This window comes from Fulmarus glacialis, unplaced genomic scaffold, assembly GCF_000690835.1.
Source record: "Fulmarus glacialis isolate BGI_N327 unplaced genomic scaffold, ASM69083v1 scaffold4351, whole genome shotgun sequence".
Lineage (NCBI taxonomy): Eukaryota > Metazoa > Chordata > Aves > Procellariiformes > Procellariidae > Fulmarus > Fulmarus glacialis.
In genome coordinates this window covers 91,810-110,043 of record NW_009192016.1, presented here as the reverse complement: position 1 = coordinate 110,043, position 18,234 = coordinate 91,810, and the positions used below count along the sequence as shown (strand labels likewise).

Here is an 18,234-nt window from a genome sequence, read left to right as displayed (position 1 = left end):
GGGGGAGAAATGCTTGAAAGCAGTGGGGATTTGCTGTTTGTTGGGGTTTTTTTTTCAGGTTTGGGTTTTTTTTTTTTTTTGAGTCTCTCATCCTGAGCTAAAACATTGATTACACTGTGAGAAGAAGAAAAGAAAATCCTAATGTGTCAACAAAAGGAACCAAATTCTCTAAAGCTTGCAGTGTGACAATGCACGCTGCCCATTGAGGCACCTGAGCTGACAAGGAGCGACTCTATAAACTGCATTAATTCAATTGCTTGCAGTCGTGTGATTTACTTTCCAAGTCATGTATTTGCAACAGACTTCCCAGCAGTCTAGATATCCAAAGCAGAGCTGTTGCCACCCCGGTTCCCACAGAAGCGGGGGTAGCATGCAGGGGTAATGCTGTGCTTATCTACCTTTGACAGCTACAGTCCCCACAACTGACTCTGAGTAGTAGGAGGATCCCGCAATGGGCTGTGAGGTTTCAAGTGAAACCGCTGTGGAAAGCTGTTCTCTGTTGCTGTTACCAAAGCTGCCTAAGAGGGTAACTCCTGAGGACAACAAAATACCCTTTCTGACACAGTAATCTGCTCTAAATTGGGCACTGAGCCACAATGCCCTTATGTCTTGCTTCTGCTTGACAAAGAAGCAAGGTTGCCGTGTAGCGGGCATAGAAGAATGACAGGCCAGGCACTAATTAGATGTTGTGTTGACCTTCCTTTTGCCAGGTTGACATGTGGAGCAGCGATGCTTATAGACTAGAGCTGCAGTTCAGCATTCGTGAAACTGTGTGCACGAAAGCTTCAGGGAGAGACCCGTTCATGTGTGACTTCAGAATAGGGCCTTTCGTGGTAAGTGCTCCTGGTGTGAACGTGAAACCCCCTCTCCGTGCAGGGTGTTCTCAGGACATGTTGAAACGCTGCTGGTGCTGGAGAATGAAGAATGACTGGCCTTCTGAAACCAAAAACAAACCCAAACAAATACAACCTACAGCATGGAGTGGGTCTTAGATGGGAAGGGTCGCTGCTGGGAAACTCTTCTGCCTGGTCATGGGGAATACAGGAGCTGCTGTGAGCTGAAAAGAGAGGATGCGTGTCTTGGAGCAGCATGTAGTGAAAGTGTCTGTGTGCTTTGGGACCCAATCCTGGAAGGAAGGTGTGGCTTCTTTTCTAAGATAAGAATGTGGAAAAACGGACGTTTGACCTGCTTTTGTCTGTCATGCATCTAGGCACTAGATAAAGGCAGATTCCCACTCTGTGCTGACAGTGCTAATCTTTCAGATTTTCAACTCTCTTTTCAGCTTGAAATAAAACACGGATCAAGCTCTTGATATAGCTCGTACTGCGCTCTGATTCTTAGATGACCAGCTTTGGCGTAAATACATCGTCTTTGAATCTGGACTTCTCTATGCACAGTTATTTTCAACAAAACATAGCTCCCATTGCAAGCTTCTGAGTGGTTGTGTCCTAACTGCTTGCACAGGTCTTACAAAGCGTGTGGAGTAGCTCTTGAGTCCCTGCGTGCAATGATGCCATACTGCGTGTCAGACTTCCACAGAGATTATTTCTGGTTCTTTGTGCTGCTCCAAGCTGAGCTCTTCTCGCCTCTTTTTCCTCTGTGATGGCTGCCAAACTTGTCTGTCCTTCCTGGGAACAGTCTTTAGGGAAGAGGAGGGATTCTGGGAAGGCACTGAAGAGATGGCGCAAAGGCTTTCCTCATAGCTTATCAGCCATGCTACTGCTTCAGGAGGTAGTTTACCCCACGAAGAGAGGGGTAAACATCTCTTCGAGTATTGCTACTCTTGAGCTAAGCAGCTTGTGTGTGCCTGTAGATGGGACAGCATGGCATTGATGGTTGTTGCTAGGTTTTCTTTAAAGACACAAGGGTTGGCTGCTGTGAAGTTATCGCTGTATCCTAAACAGACACCATCCCTCTTCTTTTCTTCTTTGGGCAATACGGTGTGAAAGATAGCGTGAGGATCTCTGTTTTCCAAACTTGGGTGCAGGTTTTGCTGGAGCTTCTGTCAAATCATAGAGACAACTTCTTTAAAGGTAGTTTAACTTCTAGAGCTGGAGCTGCCATCATCAGCATAGCCCTGCACAGCTCTTCTATTTGTGCTTGGGGATGCCAGAGCCATGAAAAGGATTTGGAGATTTTCTTCTACCTCAAGCAGGCTCAAGGCTTCATACAGCTAACATGCAATTGTGGACCAATAACTTGTCTGCCAGAATATATTCCTCTGGCCGCAGTCTGCTCCAATAATTTCTTAGGTGTATAATCTTGCTTGAGTTTCTTCCTTTTGGAATTTGTTTTTAAAATCCCTGTACCGGTTCCCACCCCCAATGAAACTCCCATGAGAGGGTTTGTACTGTAGCTTTGCTTTACGAGATTTGCTCTATTTTGACCTTTTACAGTCAACCGCTTTCTGCAGAAGTATTGTGGAAGTCTCTGGTGAGCAGATCTCGAACGTTATCGTGCAGTGCCATCGTGGCACATCCAGCTCCGAATCGATGAGCAGCGAGGAGGTAAGGAAGGGGAAAACCGATTTTTGCTGCCTGGGGGAGCGAAAATTCTGCTCATCCTCTTTTAAGGAGAAGTCAGGTGTATATATGTGAACTGCAACTGCTGTTGCAGTTGGAGGTTTTGATCAGAAAACTGAACGTGGTTTGAAATCCAGCTGTCTCCTGTAATGCTTCACTTTCCATCAGCTGAGAGGTTTAACCTTGCTTGATGGATGCCTGGGGAGAGTGTGAATCTCTGCAGCAGTCTTTTTTCTTTCTTCTTTGACATATAGAGTATGTGCCTGGAGAACAGTGATTGGCACATCTTAGAAACAAATACTAATGACTCTGGCTCTGTTACCAAACCCAGCTCTCAGCTGAGCATGTAATCACAGTATGGCTGAAGAACATTTGCTCTACTGAGATTTGTGTTCCCTTTTTGAGCTCTTATTTGGTTTTTAAGGTGTAATTAAATGCTGACCCAACCTGTGAATTCCTACTCGCTGTTTTCAAATCATGCCAGTGTCCACTTTTTCCATAAACTGACACTTGAAACTGGGTGCCGGCACTTACAACACAGATCTGCAGTGGGTGTTGTGCTTGAGGATTATATGCAGGGAACAAAGATAGTTTCATAAGCGAGGTGCCAGAGGATATGGACAGCTTTTATTTTTGGAAGGTGCAAGTGACTAAACGAACAACCTAAAGCAAATATGATTCTATGTCGTTTGAATCGCCAAATTAGCTTGTAACTTCTTTTTTTTTTGTTCAGAATCTCTATTCAGAGCTAGCTAGTGAATGCACCACAGGAAGTCTTGATTTGCAGAGCAGAAAGGCCGCATGTGAAGTACTGAAATATGTAAAGTAGTGTTGGATGTTCAGTCTGTCCTCTGTGGGTTAAGCGTAACTTGTTTAATAGGGCACTCAGTATAAACACTTGTTTTTACAAGCAGAGATCTTCCTGCAAGTATTCTTTAACCATCACTTAAAATTCAGTACTGCTGCCAATATTCCTGCTAGGGAATATATTTCCTGCAATGATAATAAGGAATAAATGCCAAAGGGAATTATTGCACATGAAAATGAAAGTATTTCTTTCTGCAGAGGGCTGCAGCAAGTGCACTGCAGCTCTTGCTCTAGAGCTGTAACTCAGTTCAAGGGATCTCAGCCTGGCTGAGATGGTGTGGTGTAGCTGTGGTGGATGGTGTTGGTCTAGCTCCCGTAGTGCTGGTGGCATTTGGATAGGAGAAGGAATTGTGATTGGCCAAGGCTGGGATCATATTATTGGGATAGAGACCAACAAAAGAAGAGTATAGAAAGCATTTAAAAGAGTAATTTGGGATAAATGAGTCAAAGAGGTACCCTGTGTGACTGCAACAGAAAAACTCTGCTCTCCAGGCTCTGCTGTCCTGGCTGAATCTGCACAACAGTAAGGTCAGGTAAGGTATGAACTACTAAAGATTCTGACCTGAGTCTACCCACAACTGCAGACTTCCTTAACAACATCACTGCTTTGCAGTAATCTTGTTTTCAGAGAAATTAATCATTAAGTTTGGAATTACTTCAGTGATCACATAGTACCTGAGGAAATGAAGGAGAGGCGGACTTCTTGACAGATGAGCTTTTTAAAGAAATGTCTTTAATTTACAGATGATGCACATGTCTATAATGAACCCCAACAGGCGAGGCAGCGGTCGCAGAGAAGGTAAGCCATTTCTGCCGTGCTGGACTGTCCTGGCACATGTGGGTTTGCCTTTTGGATCATCTGTTTGGACACCTGAAGGTCACCTGCCTGAGGGAGAAGACAATACGGGAGACCAGCAGTTTGCTCAGGTCACGCCCAACTGTTTTTTCCTATGCAGGGGGCTCTCGTTCAGAAAGCGGTGAGGGCAGTAGGCTACAAAGTAGGGCAATGCTGAGGTTTGTATACTCTCTGTACGCATTTTCTGGATTGCCAGATTTGTGCTCTCATAACCAGTACTTGTGTGCATCCTTGAGCTTGTCCTGATGTTGTGCAGAATGCTGAACGAACATGTGTTTGAAAACTTAAAACACTCATGTATGTCTCCATGTTCTTTTTTTTAAAAGGTGTATTTGCTCCCGAAGCCTTCCCTTCTAGAGGAAGAGGCGACAGCCGTGGATACTGGCATAAACGCAGCTATTTCAGCTCTGACAAGATTGAATAATATGGATTAGGTGAGTACAATTCAAAGTGTAGCTTTTATGCACCCTAGGTCTGGAGGTTTTGTGTGGCAGGGTGGGAAAGTGACTGCTCAGGATAAAGGACCTCTTTGGGAATGTGCTTCTTGGCTGCGAGCATGTTAAAAGCCATTTTACCCTGGGCATTTGTAGGACTTGCTTATGGGGAAACTCAGTGACACAGAGTACAAACAGCACGACAGCACCGTTGACAGATGTTGATGAGGTGGCAATCTCTGGTGCCTACGGGAGGTCTCACAGAACAAGGGTCTGACCAGTTGTCAAGGCAGCAGACGCTGTTTTTGATTTTCCTCTTGTTGCTTCACTCCTAGGAAGACATCCAACCACAGAGCTCACGGCTTTCACTCGCTCTCGAGTAGTCCATCCCACACGCTCACGCAAACACCAGTGTCCTGGTGTGCAGGTGGTGTGAACAGTGTGCAAGAAAACCAACCTGCTGGCCTGAGCTTATCAAGCCTTGAGCCACAGTTCTGCCTTCTTGCCTCCATCTCTCCTGGCTGGCAGAGACATGTTTCTGTCTAATGGTTCATGGGTACTTCGGACTTTACCCAAACTAGTTGTCCTTAGCAGGGGTGTATGACTTGGCTGTGGGATCTGGAACATGCCCTGGCTGTGTATTGGCAAAGACACAGATGAGTGGTTGGGTGCCCCATTCTGCCCCAGTCTTTCATCAAGTCACTTGCCATTTTTGCGCCTGTGCTCTCCTCACACCCACGACTTGTTGTGTGTCTATTTATACTGCAAACTCTTGGAGGCATGGCCATGTCTTTGTGCCGAATCTAATGCAATAACGCCCCGAGGCCACACAGTTCAGCAAATAGAAAATGAATGTGGTAGTAAGGTATCTGGGAGAACCAAGATGCAGTTTACCCAGGGCAAGTGTTTGTTGCAGAGAAGCCGTGAAGGAGATGTTTGGAACCCAGTTAATGGGAATGAAAATGAAAGGCACTTATGATTGATTGGAGCTAGCAAGGCCTATCCTACACAAACCACCCTTGCTGACCTCCTTCTGAGGCTCCATGTGGGAGCAGCTCGAATTGCTGCTGATATTTTACCTGCCATCCTAGAAGTTAATTTAAAGGGAATTGTTTTTGAAAGAGTTTTAGCAACACAGAATGGAGATCATTCTTTGGCATGCTAAACGGTTTTAAACTAGTTGGGAAAGGAAGAGGAAATTACTTAGCACTATGTCTTTGTGATTAAAAAGGTTTCACACATTCGCTTGGGTACTTATCATTGGCAGGTCTCTGTCCCCATAGAGAGTGCCAGAACTGAATGCTCCACATGTGTGGAGCTCAATTCAGGCCGGCTGCATTGGAAACAAGACAGTTTTAGATGTAATTTAGCACCGATGACTCACCAAAAACTAACACATGTTACTCATAAGCGTGTCTGTGGTAAACTTATATGTGCTGAAGGAGACATACCCGCTGCTCTCCTAGAAACTAGATATGGAAGGAAAACCCAGTCTTTCTGCTAGGTCAGGTCTGCCTGTGTAAAAATGATTTCATTAAATCCATATGCTATTTTAGTTTATCCATGAGCCAGTGAAGGTGATATGCTGTTTTAATCACTGCCTTTCCTCTTATAGGAATCTCTAACTTTTCTAAATGTCTTTGAACTTCCTTGAGCATGTTGCAGTGGCATTCTGGTGTGCATTCTGTGTCCTTCTGGGTAGCTTTAATCCATTGAGGCTTACTGAAGAGTAGCATAAGGTTGACCTTCTGTTCCAGAGAAGAGAGGGACAAACTTCATAAATGCCTGACCACTGTTGGCTTCTGAGAACCAAACTGTCTCAGTCTGGCTGGGTGAATTTGGGTTGAACTTTCTTCAACTGATCTTCCAGAAATGTTGTGGGGAAGGAGGTCTATGTGCTCAAAATGCTCCTTTTCTTTGCATTTGGAACGTGCCAGGTATTTTAAATTAATTCTTTGGCTCTCAAGAGGAGCTATCCCCATTAAGCAGTAATCGCAAATGTTTTGTGTTCCTGGATCTAATGTCTAACAGATCTCTAAACCAGAAGCAAGCTGTAAAATCTTCTTGAAAGAGAATATGAAACAAATGGGGAGAAATTTATGGTTCTTGAAATCCTGTGCAGTTCGAGTTTTAATACTTTCTACTTGCTCTTGAAGATAGGTTGCAAGTGTCAATTGTGGAGCTGTGTTTCATATCAGTGTCCTAGGTTTTGGACATCTCAGAAGCAGATACATCAGGAGATTAAGGGAGATTTTCAAACCCCCTCAAAACTCCTTGTTTCTCTTGTTTTTATTGATTTGACTTATTATTAGCTGTAAAGTTTGGAGAGAAGTCTTACTTCTCAATTTCACTTTTATCCAGAATTAGAGGGTTTTATCCGTGGGTTTAATTTGGAGCCACATATTTCATGGGTTTGAGGCCAGGGAAAGTTACTCATGTCTTTTTTTCCTGTGTTTTGGCACCTGTGTGATCATGGCTGGAATTATTACAAGCCGTACCGTGATGGCAGTGTTTGGTGGGGCATGGGAAACACGTGCAGTGTTTTGAGATGGCAGTAGCTCAGCTGGCTTAGCTTAGCTGAGAATATTTTGGGGGAGGCTGGGGAAACAGCAATTTAATAATAGAAGACTCTTCGTCTCTTACTCAAAGAACCTGTTGTTGACAGGCAAAGCTAGGCAAGTTCAGGTGAGAAATGAAATGTGATTCTTTTTTTTATGCAACAGTATGAGTAACTGACTCCTGCAAAAATTACTAAGGCAAGCGGCTGAGAGTTTTTCATGCTGGATTTTACATTTTCTGAACTAGATCTTCGTATCTTTTTGGCTACAGGAATTATTTCAGGGGAATCCTGTGCCTGACTCAATGCAAGAAGCTAAGCTGAATGATCTCATTGGTGCTTTCTGGCTCTTTTTATTTATTAGAATGTGTTAAATATTCAGGAGGAAAAAATCAGTGCAATTGTTATATAAAGAACTTTTTCAAGCCTGCAGTCTTCAGACCCACCAGTCTGCTGATGCCTGCAGGAGTTAGCAAACTGCATATGAAAGAACCACGTCAATGATTAATGAGCTTACTCCAGTGACAAGTCCTAATCAGATTTTCTGGATTTATTTCCTAGTGCATCTCCGGAACCGGGGAGATTGTAAAATTCACATGTCACGCTGTGGACCAGTCTTTCCAACAAATAGCTCAGGCACATGAGCGAGTGACAGCAGGAGAGCCAGCTGCTGTACAGCAGCTGATCACTGGTTAACAACCTTAGCCTGCAACAAGCGTTAAGGTCACTAGTTAGCTTGGCCTGCCAGGCATGCGCAGAGCTTGTTGGAGCTGGGTCAGCAAAGGGCATGTTAGTGATGCAGTCAATCCCCTGTTGAAATTTTTGGGGGAGGAGGGCCTCCTGCTCTGAAAGGCTGGTGTTTGGCACACACGCAATATGAAAGGCTTCTTGAGTGTGCACAGGCACTGTAGAATTATGGGTTCCATTAAGCTGGAATCTGCTTTGTGGAGTTCGTGGCTTTGAATCGCAAAGAGGAGCCTAAAAAATGGCTCAAACTCACCTACCACCTTGAACCCCAGAAAGCAAAAGAACAGGGCCCCAGTGCTCTGCTCTTCCAAAATCAACTGCCTAAGGCAGTTGTCTTTGTGCAGGGTGGAGTCCGACCTATGACTTATGCCTGGAGTCTCACCAGCAGTGCTTCATTTCCTTGAACAGGAAAATTAAGAAGAAAGCTCCTGCCTTTGCTTGCAATATACATGTAGATTGTGAGTACTGATTTTCTCTCACTGTCATCAATCACACAAGGAAATTGTTTTTTAGCAGACAATCAGACTCCTTCTGCATAAAGCCGAGGGGCTGTGAGGCTGTGATTTCCTCCTCGAGTTTTCTACATTTTCTTAAAATGACTCCCTGGCTCGGTTCTCACGTGGCATAGCTCACTGCTGGCGGGAATGTGGTGATGGCAGCTGTTACAAGCTGATTAGCGGCCTTGCAGAAGCAGAAGTGAATAGACTGGCATCCTTGAATATTAGAGGTTTTTTTTCAATGGGAGAATAACTGGCAACATTGGGCCTCTTCTGCTCATACCCAAGAAATCCGGGATCCAACCTTCAGAGTGAAATGGATGCTTGTTTGCCTGTCTTCTAGAAAAATAATAATGGAGTAGGGTGCATAATCCTCTTGGGGCATGGAAAGAAGAGCTTTAATCCCCAGTGTCCTCATTAAGAAGCTGCTTGATTTCAGTTCCGATTTTTTATTCTCATGGCTTCCTATTTTCTGTCTTTGTTTTTTCCTCTCAGTTCACCCACCCCGCTTTCTACTGTTCTCAGAAAGCAGCTTATTGCTGTCTGGGGAAAAAAGTGAAGCATCAGAGGGAAGGAAAATCCCTGCAGAACGGGATCTGTTGCATAGTGCATGAGCTCCGTATTGGATCAGCTTTGAGAGTGAGAGCTAGAGCAATTTATCGCTTAGCAATATGGAGAAAATGACAGGCTACCATTATATTCCTCTTGCCTTGGAATCCGTCTGTGATGGCTAAGTCCTTGGTGTCACCTGGCGTCTGTGATATGCTGTAGCAGAGAAGACAGCAGCATGCTTTCATCTGTTCAGAGGTGAAGGACTGAAAATGAAACAGACCCAGCAGGACCTTTCCTGATGCTCAGGTCAGATCAGGGTGCGGGGATGAAGCAGAGGTGTGACAGCAGAGAGGAGAATCGCTGTGACAATCTCTTGTTGCTATTCTAAACGGCAGCGATTTTTTGCCTTGCCCTTTGTCCACCTCTTCTGGGTCTGTTTTGAAGGATTAGACCCACTTTGCACTGAGGAAATTGTTCCTGCTTCTGGAGGATGCAAAGCTTGGATGATTCCTTAGACTTCACTATGTCTTTAAGGCCTGATTGATTTAATTGCTGGAGCCTTCAGTGAGGAACAGGACCTCGGTAGAGGAACAGAAAGGGCTCTCAGCTGTTTTCCAGCCTACTGCTCAATGTTGCATTTTGCAAGCCCTAGAAATGAGCTCGTCAAAGAACCATGGAGGTTGGGAGGGACCTCTGGAAGCCCAACCCCTGCTCAAAGTTGGGCCAGTTTCATGAGGCTGTGTAGCTGAGGTTTGAATATCCCAGGATATAGATCCCTCATCCTCTCTGGGCTCCAGGTTCAGTGTTGGAGCACTCTTGGGGGAAGATTCTCCCTTAAACTGAGCTGGAATTTCCCATGTTCCCACCTGTTCCTGTTTCTTCTCTTGTGGCTTGGTTCCCAGTGATGAGTGTAGCGGCTGGTCCCTGTTCTTTGGCCTGCATCCCCCATCTCCAGGGCTGGGCAGGACCCAGGCACTCCTGTGGACAAGCCTCTCTCAGAGGGTTGCTGTATCTGGCACTACCACATGTGTGGACACTCCTTTCTGGCATAAATCTATCCCTAAAATTCTACTAACAAAATTGTCTTACAGAAAAATTTCAGGTTGCCATGGTGACAAACTTGCTGAAGATACAGTGTAGGCTACAGACTGCTGTAGAAGCAGTCACGTGTTCTCTTAGAAAAACATATATCAAATTTCTTGTGCATATTGTAGCTCTTAATTCAGATACATTTCTCAGAAGACCATGCACCAGCTTATAGCCTCAACCGTCTCTGCTTTTGAGACTTTACAATGTTGATATGTGTTGATTTGTGTCCCATGTTACTTACTTCACTGTTGTTAATTTTTCTAGCAGTCTGGTTCTTTTTTTTTTTTCTTTTTTTTCACTAATTAGCAATTGACATGACGTTTGTGCACATGTGAAGTGTTTTGCATATGCAGGTTTCTCTTTACAGATTCCTCATGGTGTGACTCTGACGCTAAACAAATTAATAAGCAACTCAGTGAAGCTGAATTACATTTTTTCCGAGGCCACAGATGTTTGGTTAGTTCTGTGAAGTATGAGACAAATTTTGAGCTATGTCGTTTCTCCCCCCTCCCTTTTTTTAAAGTAGACTGGAGAATGAGAAGAATCAAGAATCAAAGATCCAGCATGTGAAGAAAGAACCTGTTGCCATTTCCTTTTCTTTTTCATGGAAAACTATTCTGTAACGAAGTGACAGTCTTTCCATAAACTTACTTTCTGCTGTAATGTCAGATAACCATCGGGTGAGCTCTCGAGATGCTAAATGCGTGCACTTGTCAGTCGATAGCCGCCTTCTGATGTGTTAGAGCTCACTGGGAGGACTGTCTCAGACACCCAGCCTAACTGTGTCCAGTATGTATTGTACCATCTCATAATGATGCTATTAAAGGATCATTATTCCATCTGTTTGTTCTGCATTGCTCTCTGGTTGCTTGTAATTTTCTGTAATGCTTGTAGCTAATTATTGATTCATTCAAACTAATAAAGGCACTTAATTCCTTTTTGTCTGGGGTACAGCAGCTGTGGACAAGGTGTCTTGCTACAAATCCAAAGGCGTGAGTTTTAGCCCACCAGCAATCTAGCTTTAATGGGTACTTGACCACTAAAGTGGGGAGCTGAGGGAAGTAATGACAGTGATTGTCAGGTACTAATAGCTTTTGGAACAAGGCCAGGTTAGAGCAGACCTTTGATATGTTCCTCTCCTGGGAAACAGGTCTTTGTAGTCTTATCCCTTTCTCTCCACTCCATGCAACAGAGCTCCCCCTGCAGCCCTTTGCGAAGGGAAAGGTTACTCTGCAGTTTTGGGGTGGGTTTTGTTTGGTTTTTTAAAGCTTTACCAGCAAGTTTGCTCGTTGGTTATGGTTACGGTGTAGGCTGGTATTAGGGCTGTGCTTCTATCCACACCTAGTTCACCTAGTGCAGATGTGACCACGCTGGACATACGCAAGTCATCTGTAAACAGGCAACAGAAGCTGTTCCTACAGAAGCAGTCGTGAAGGAAAGTCTTTTGTACGCAGCGAAGGTACTGAAGAGGTGTTTTTTTATGCAGTTGGAATAACAGCAAAGGTTCATCCATGCACTGGGTTGGTCACACCGGCGCCTGGATCAGCAGGATTAGAAGGACTGAGCAGCCCTGCGGTGCGGGGAGTCTTCTCTCGACTGAGCTGCAGACCCTGCTTCAAACTGTGCACCAGAGACTCTTCTTGCAGCCGACCTGTTTGGGCGATTTGATTCCCTGCATGTTACCTGATCCGAGATCCCAATGAAATAGTTTTCCTCTTACCAAGCACTCTGGAAGCATGGCTTTCCACAGCTCCTGGCTGCAATGGAAATAAACCAGGTGAGGAGTTTGCAGTTTTGGGAGTGAATGTGCTTTTTTCCCTGTCTTTCTCTATGTCTTTCCTTCTGTGTTTCCAGCTCTGTTTTTCTGGTACGGGAGGGAAGAGGCCTCTGGGGGAGGTGCCCGTTGCCTGAGCACTGGAGATCCAGATAGATGTTTTCCATCATGCTCATAACAGTTTTGTGCCAAACAGGATCGAAGTAACAGGTGAATTTTCTGAGACAGAAATGGTAAAATTAGTTGGATATCAGGTGGAATACAACAGTGCCATTTAGTGCCGAACAAATCTTTAAAACATGCGGACGTAATAAAGCTGTCTTCTTTAGGAAAAATTATCAGCTGCGTTTTAAGATCTATTTCCATCTCTGTTCGCTCCCATCGCGCAGCGCGCTGGCTTGGTTTGCAGTTTTGCTGCTGCGCTCCCTAGAACTCGGCTGTCTTTCTCGGTACGTGGCGGTCATGGGAGCTGCAGAATTGATCGTTGGCTCCTTATCAGTTAGGCAACTGTCCCTCCTTTCAAAATAAACTGATTTTTCTCTCTAAAGCAACTCTCCCATCCAGTTTGACTCTCAGTTAATTTTCCTTACTGATTGTATCAAGGTAACCTGATTTGTAGGGATTTCTATCTCATAAACATGACAACACGTAGTCAGAGGAGCCCTCGATGATTACCCGTAACAGCAGCAGGGAGTAGAAGGGAGTGGAAGGTGCTGATAAGGTGTAGAGGTCCAGCAGAGGAAGGGCTGTTTTCCTTTCTCGTGGTGGTTTTGCTTTGCCTGTGTCAACAGGATTGGGAACATCACCCCTTCCTTCGTTGTGAACGCACGGCTCCAGTCTTTGCATAATCTGTTTCTCTGCTGCAGTCGAGTAACTTTTGCTGAGCATCTTCTTTTTCTAATAGGGGTGAGTTCACACCTTTGTGCTGATTTTAGGTAGAACCATGACTCTTCATTTAAAAGCTGGTGGAAAGAAACAGCTTCGCTGCTTTCTGAAATTCCTGAGCTCCAGTGATTGTGGTCTTTGTCTTCTCATGTAGACATGTATGTCTTTCTGTCCTAGGCAAAGGCATGGGTGAGCAGAAGAACTTCCTGGGCTGTTCTTCTAAGACCACACTTTGCTTCCTGGAAGGGATGAGGTGGATTGACACGAGTCAGCTTCAGCTGTGCTCGTACTCTTCCCTATTTCACTCTTGCTTTTCCCAGTTCCCAACAGACAGTTCTCTTGGCCTAAAAGTGGTCACATTTTGCTGGTTGAGAGTAGTGGCAGGCCTCTGCATTGGTGGAAGAGAAGGGAACCATGTTTGCTACAAAATCCTGGTATATCGTGGCTCTGTATGTCTGAGAAAAGAGACAGAAGAGACCACTCAGTTTGATAGTGGGTCTTTCAAGACCTGGAGTAGAAAACCTGTCTTTGAGCTAAGGGCGGGCTGGCTGATGCTGCAATGATGAACAGAGCCTGTCCCTTGCTCTTTCAGGTGCAGTGTGTTTGGAGAAATAACCATCTGTGAGCAAACATCATTAATTTACCTTATCTGCCCTCTGCGGACAGAAGTTCCGTGGCAGGGACCTGTCCTTGCAGTGATTTCATCACTCATGGGGTACACTGCCACTACATTGTCACTGGCAATGCCTTGACATTTAGATTGTTACATATACACGGTTATTGTCTGAGCTAAAAAACCTTACTACTGTTAAAGAATGAAAACTGAGGTTGCCTCTGACCTCCAGATGTGACCCTTGTACAGAAAAGGTCTTCTGATCTCTTAGCATTGCTAACACAGGTGTGTCCCATGAGCAAAAGCTTCTCAGAAGGCAGGACTTTGCAGTCATGTCCCTTGGGAATGAGGGCAGGAGCTTGTCTGCAGGCAAGCACCATTGTAGTGCGTGCATGGGCTGTAACATCTCCTTTTGGAGATGGGCTGTAACATCTCCTTTTGATAGACATAATGAAAGCAATGAAAGGCCAGCCCTCTCCAGTGTACATGGGACACCTATATGCTAATCATATGTGCACTTCTCTAAAAAAAAAGCAAAGAAAACACTTTGGTTTTTTTCCCAGCAAAATGGATTTTAAGCTCCTTGCTGCATGTATGGAAATACCTTCACACCTAGAAGCTGATGTGGCATCTGCTGTGCAGATGTTTATCTGGTGCTGGGGAGAGATATTTTCTTTGTCCGCATTACTTAAGTCTTTCGTGGTCTCAGATCGCTGACTCAAGCACTTGTTGTTCCAACATACCAGTGATAGTTGCTACGGATGTTCCCTTCCAACTCCCATGTCTGAGAATTTGGTCTGAAATACCACAACCGCTTCCAAGGCCAAATCTCTCCTCTCTGCGACTGAAGACTGAAATTCTACCGGGGTCCTGGTTCTGTTCGTATTCAGCCACGTCCTCAGACTTGTGGACTCCCAGCCTCCAAATGCACTGGTAGGCTCCAAAACTGCCTCCCCCCTCGGAGGAAGCAAGCTCAAATGGAGAATTTCATCATCAAGCCCTTTTTGCACTCCTGCAACAAGAAATATTTTGACTTGTTCGTTTGCATGCTATGTTCTCCATGGCCACCCTCCCCAAGCTATTACTTACAGTAGCTTTGCTAAGTGACAACCAGGGTGTTGCACTGGAGTTCATTAGGTAACATACTGGCTTTCTTCTATCTTGTACAAAGGACATCGGCATTCTGTGTTTAGCATAGAAAGGAGGAATGCTGCAAAGAGCAAGATGAGAGCAAAATACACCGAGGAGGAGACAGGCTCTATGTAAGCGGACCCCTAGTTTTGGTGTTGGATTTTGCTTGGAGAGTGAAGATTTATGCAGCAGCAGGGACAGGGAGGGAGCTTTCCCAACACCGCTTAGAGACGCTACTTGCAGTGGAAGGAATGTGCAGAGTAGAAATTCTCCTCTTGTAGGTTTTGAGGTTGTTCAGAAACTCTGAGACAGCAAAAAAGGGAGCTATGTCTGAAGGGAGACAGCAAAACCACGAGGTATTAGACTGGCGCTCGCTCCGTACAGGGACTTTGTGGCAGTTTGTTTGAGCTTTGCCTCACCAGGAGGTAAAAATGTAGTCACCCTTTCAATGCAGAGCATCTGCAGCAATTGTAGGAAGAAGAAAAAAGTGAGGACTTACATTGATTTGGACTCGTGCAATAATTTGGAGAACGAGTAGGAGCAACCGCGACTGCCTGCTGTGGTGGGGTCAGTGCCAGGAGAACCGTCCCTGCACACAGCGAGTGTGTCCTACACAGACCTCAGTTTGTCCCTGTAGAAGGAGGGAAACTGCTGACTTTCTACTCTCCACGACAAGGAATTGAAACCTGCATTCATGGCAGAATCAGTCCTTTTATATGCATTTTCTCTTTTTTTCTGTACACCCCAGCACTTTTTATGCTGGCAGCGTCTGAGCAGGAATTCCCACCGTGTGGTATTGATGAAGGACAACACCATACAGTGGTGTTGCAGCAAAACTGGGCTCAGTTCCCTTCTTGCCCTTCTGCCAACACTTGGGGAAACACAGCGGTATTTGGGCTCCAGGGTGCCACAGCACCGCGTTTCCTGGGCCCTTGCTTTGCCGTCGCGCCATAGATGCTCAGTGATAATTGCTGCATATAGTGCTTGACACCGGTATGGTTTGTGCCACCCTGGGAAGTGTGCTGGTGCGTTGGTAGCCCCAGAGCAATTCTGTTCACTTGGGCTAGCTGGGAATGGGTAGAATTATCAGCAACTAAGAGGGGTTCAGTGCTATGTGAAACTAGTCTAAAAAATTTCTCAAAGGGCAGAGATCATCCCGAGTGAAAGCTGGATGGAGCCTAGCCCATGTTAGAAAGAAGGTTATTGCTCATCCTGAAGAAATGTGGAGATTTCCTGGCATACACTCTCCTGTCAGCAATGTAATCTCAGGTGGGTGACAAACCAGACCGACCCCTGGATGATCTCTCTGAAATGAAAAATAGGCCTTAATTGCCAAGCCCATGTCCTAATTCAGAGTAGCGAGATGCTGGGATCAGGACCTGAGCATTTTCTAGTCTTGATTCTACCGTAGAGCATGCAATTGTCAGTACGTCTGCACAAACAAGTTCAACGCGGAGGCTTGGGAGGGTTTAAGGAGACACAGCTGTGCTAAGGAAGGAGCACATCCCTCATGGCAGAATTAGGAGCTAATGCTGAGCATCAGCATTACTGCTAGGGCTGTCGGTGAGCGTGGCTGGTGCTTCTGCTCCGGCTCCCCACCGGTGGTGATGCCCACTAGGTGTCAGAATTGAATAAATGCAAGGCTGGCACAGGGGAGACAGGATCCCGGTTTTCAAATAATTCTGATTTTTTTTTTTTTTTGCCTTCTGATTTCTGTCCTGCTGTGTAATAAAATGACTTTTGAGGAAGGAGGATCTGTTTGTTTAAATGGTGAAGAGAACAGGGGAGGAGGAGGAGGAGAAATGACTGAGACAAAAAAATCCCGGTCAGGTTAGAGTGCTTGTTTTGCAGAGCTCAAATTTTGCTCCAGGCTCAAAGGTGGTTTTGCTTTTTACTGCTGAGGACAGTAGACTTTTCTGTCTCCTGCAAGACAAACTTAGCCTTTTTGATAAAACAGCTTTTAATCAAATTTCCCAGCCATCCCTTGCCTTGGACTACAGGCTGTAAGGTGTCTTTGGTAAGAGGAAAGTTAGAGAAATGCTGGTTGTGGAGAGGGTTTAATTTTATAGTTGAAGTTTTCTACCTGTTCCTCTCATGCCTGCTCCTAGCTCCTGTCTCTCCTCTTATTCAAGAGCTCAGCTTATTCACTGCAGCTGATTAACGTTAGCAAGGGCATCATAATGGCTCTAAAGATTAGGTGCACTAATTAACGCTTGCACAACCAGGAAGAAATTTGCTGCTGTCTGACACTTCACAGCTGCCACTGTGTTTTCTCCTTTCAGACCTTTTGCTGGCTTTAAAATCCTCTTTTTTTTCCCTCTTCCCAGGACAAATTGTTGCCTCAGTCTCATGGTGCAGTGGGGACTCTCTGCAGAAACAGAGCACCAGTGGATCCCTGGAACCTCAGACCAGTTATATTGAATGAGCTTCTGGGCATATTGCTGGTGGGGTTTGGTGGTTCAACAGTCAGAGCTGCCATGTGAAGACCCAAGAAGGTCTCCCAGCTGGGAGACATGTTCTTGTAGTTTTCTTCCTGTGGCATTGGTGGGTAAAGCTCATTCTTCTTTATGATGTTCTCACATGCCTTGCTCAGCCAAGGGTGGCTCAAAACATCTCCCAGGGAAGGAAGCACTGTGTTGAGTGACTTGTTGGATGTGCTTGTCCTGGCCTTAGCTGGTTCTTCTCTTCCCAGAATACGATATTTCCTTCCCACTTACCTTGGGTTTTCTTCATATTGTCTCTGTGTCACTTCCTTGGTGAAACAAGAATTTACCATTAGTGATCTTTGCTGTACTTAAGAGTCCAGTCCTGACTTTGTTACTACTTCTGACTGAGCTGTAAGTCTGAATCTTTAGCAGCAGCAGCAGCCAAATGAAACTTTTCCTAGCATAAGGAAGAAGCAGAACAGGAGTCAATCCTCTACTGAGAGGCTAATCCTTTACCTAGGCTAATAGCACTAAGAGAACACTTCTATATCTTTTTTTCTCCGTTTGTTGCTTTAGTCTTGTTTGATTCCTCAAGCACTAAAATGCTTGGGGACCTATCAGATTCATCGATATCATGGAGTACCTAGGCACGTGCCCCTCCCCATCTTCCAAATACTGTTTGTTTTTTAGACTGATACTGAAGCCAGATCCAGCTGTGCCTATCTGCCTTGACTGTCAACATGTGTGGCACTTGTTGCAAAGACCAGCAGTGGATTTCTTCCACAGCTTCAATCCAGGCAACATCGAATGGCTGATAATGCACTTGGCAATCCTCCATGTGGCAAAGGCTTCTGAAAAGGTGGTGGTGATGTGTCTATGGGCATTGCTTGTTCTCAGTGACAAGCAGGGAGTCTGTGCTAGAAAACCAGTGTTAGACCAGTGCCAGAAAGAGAAGCTTAAAACATGGGTCTTAAGTCTTTCAAGGAAGTCAGGCTCCTAGAATTGGTCTAGATGTTCATTGCAGATTAGGTTGGAGGGAAGTGAAGCTGGAACAAAATGGAGAGCAAGAAGGAAATTGGGATTTCTGGTTGGCCTCCAGAGACCAAACTGGTTTAGGGCATTAGCTGTCTGTGAGAGTTGGAGTTGAAGAAGGAGACCACCAGGAAAACCACAGAGCCTGGCAGGATCCCAGGGATTACAGGCCATGATTAATGAGAACTTAAAAAGAATCTTATGTGCTTTTTGAGACTGAATCGTTTTCTGAGCAGTGGGGAGGTGCTGCTG

General features: G+C 45.1%; 1 protein-coding gene across 1 annotated transcript in view; it reads left to right on the top strand.

Annotated features, from left to right (window-relative positions):
- The window catches only part of SPP2 (secreted phosphoprotein 2, 24kDa), a 5,650-nt gene extending 981 nt beyond the window's left edge, over window positions 1-4,669 (top strand). The window contains exons 3-6 of the mRNA XM_009586884.1: window positions 711-833; window positions 2,397-2,507; window positions 4,134-4,188; window positions 4,572-4,669. Coding sequence (XP_009585179.1) covers window positions 711-833; window positions 2,397-2,507; window positions 4,134-4,188; window positions 4,572-4,669 — 387 coding nt within the window. The remainder of the gene's footprint in view (window positions 1-710; window positions 834-2,396; window positions 2,508-4,133; window positions 4,189-4,571) is intronic.
- Window positions 4,670-18,234: the final 13,565 nt, after the last annotated feature.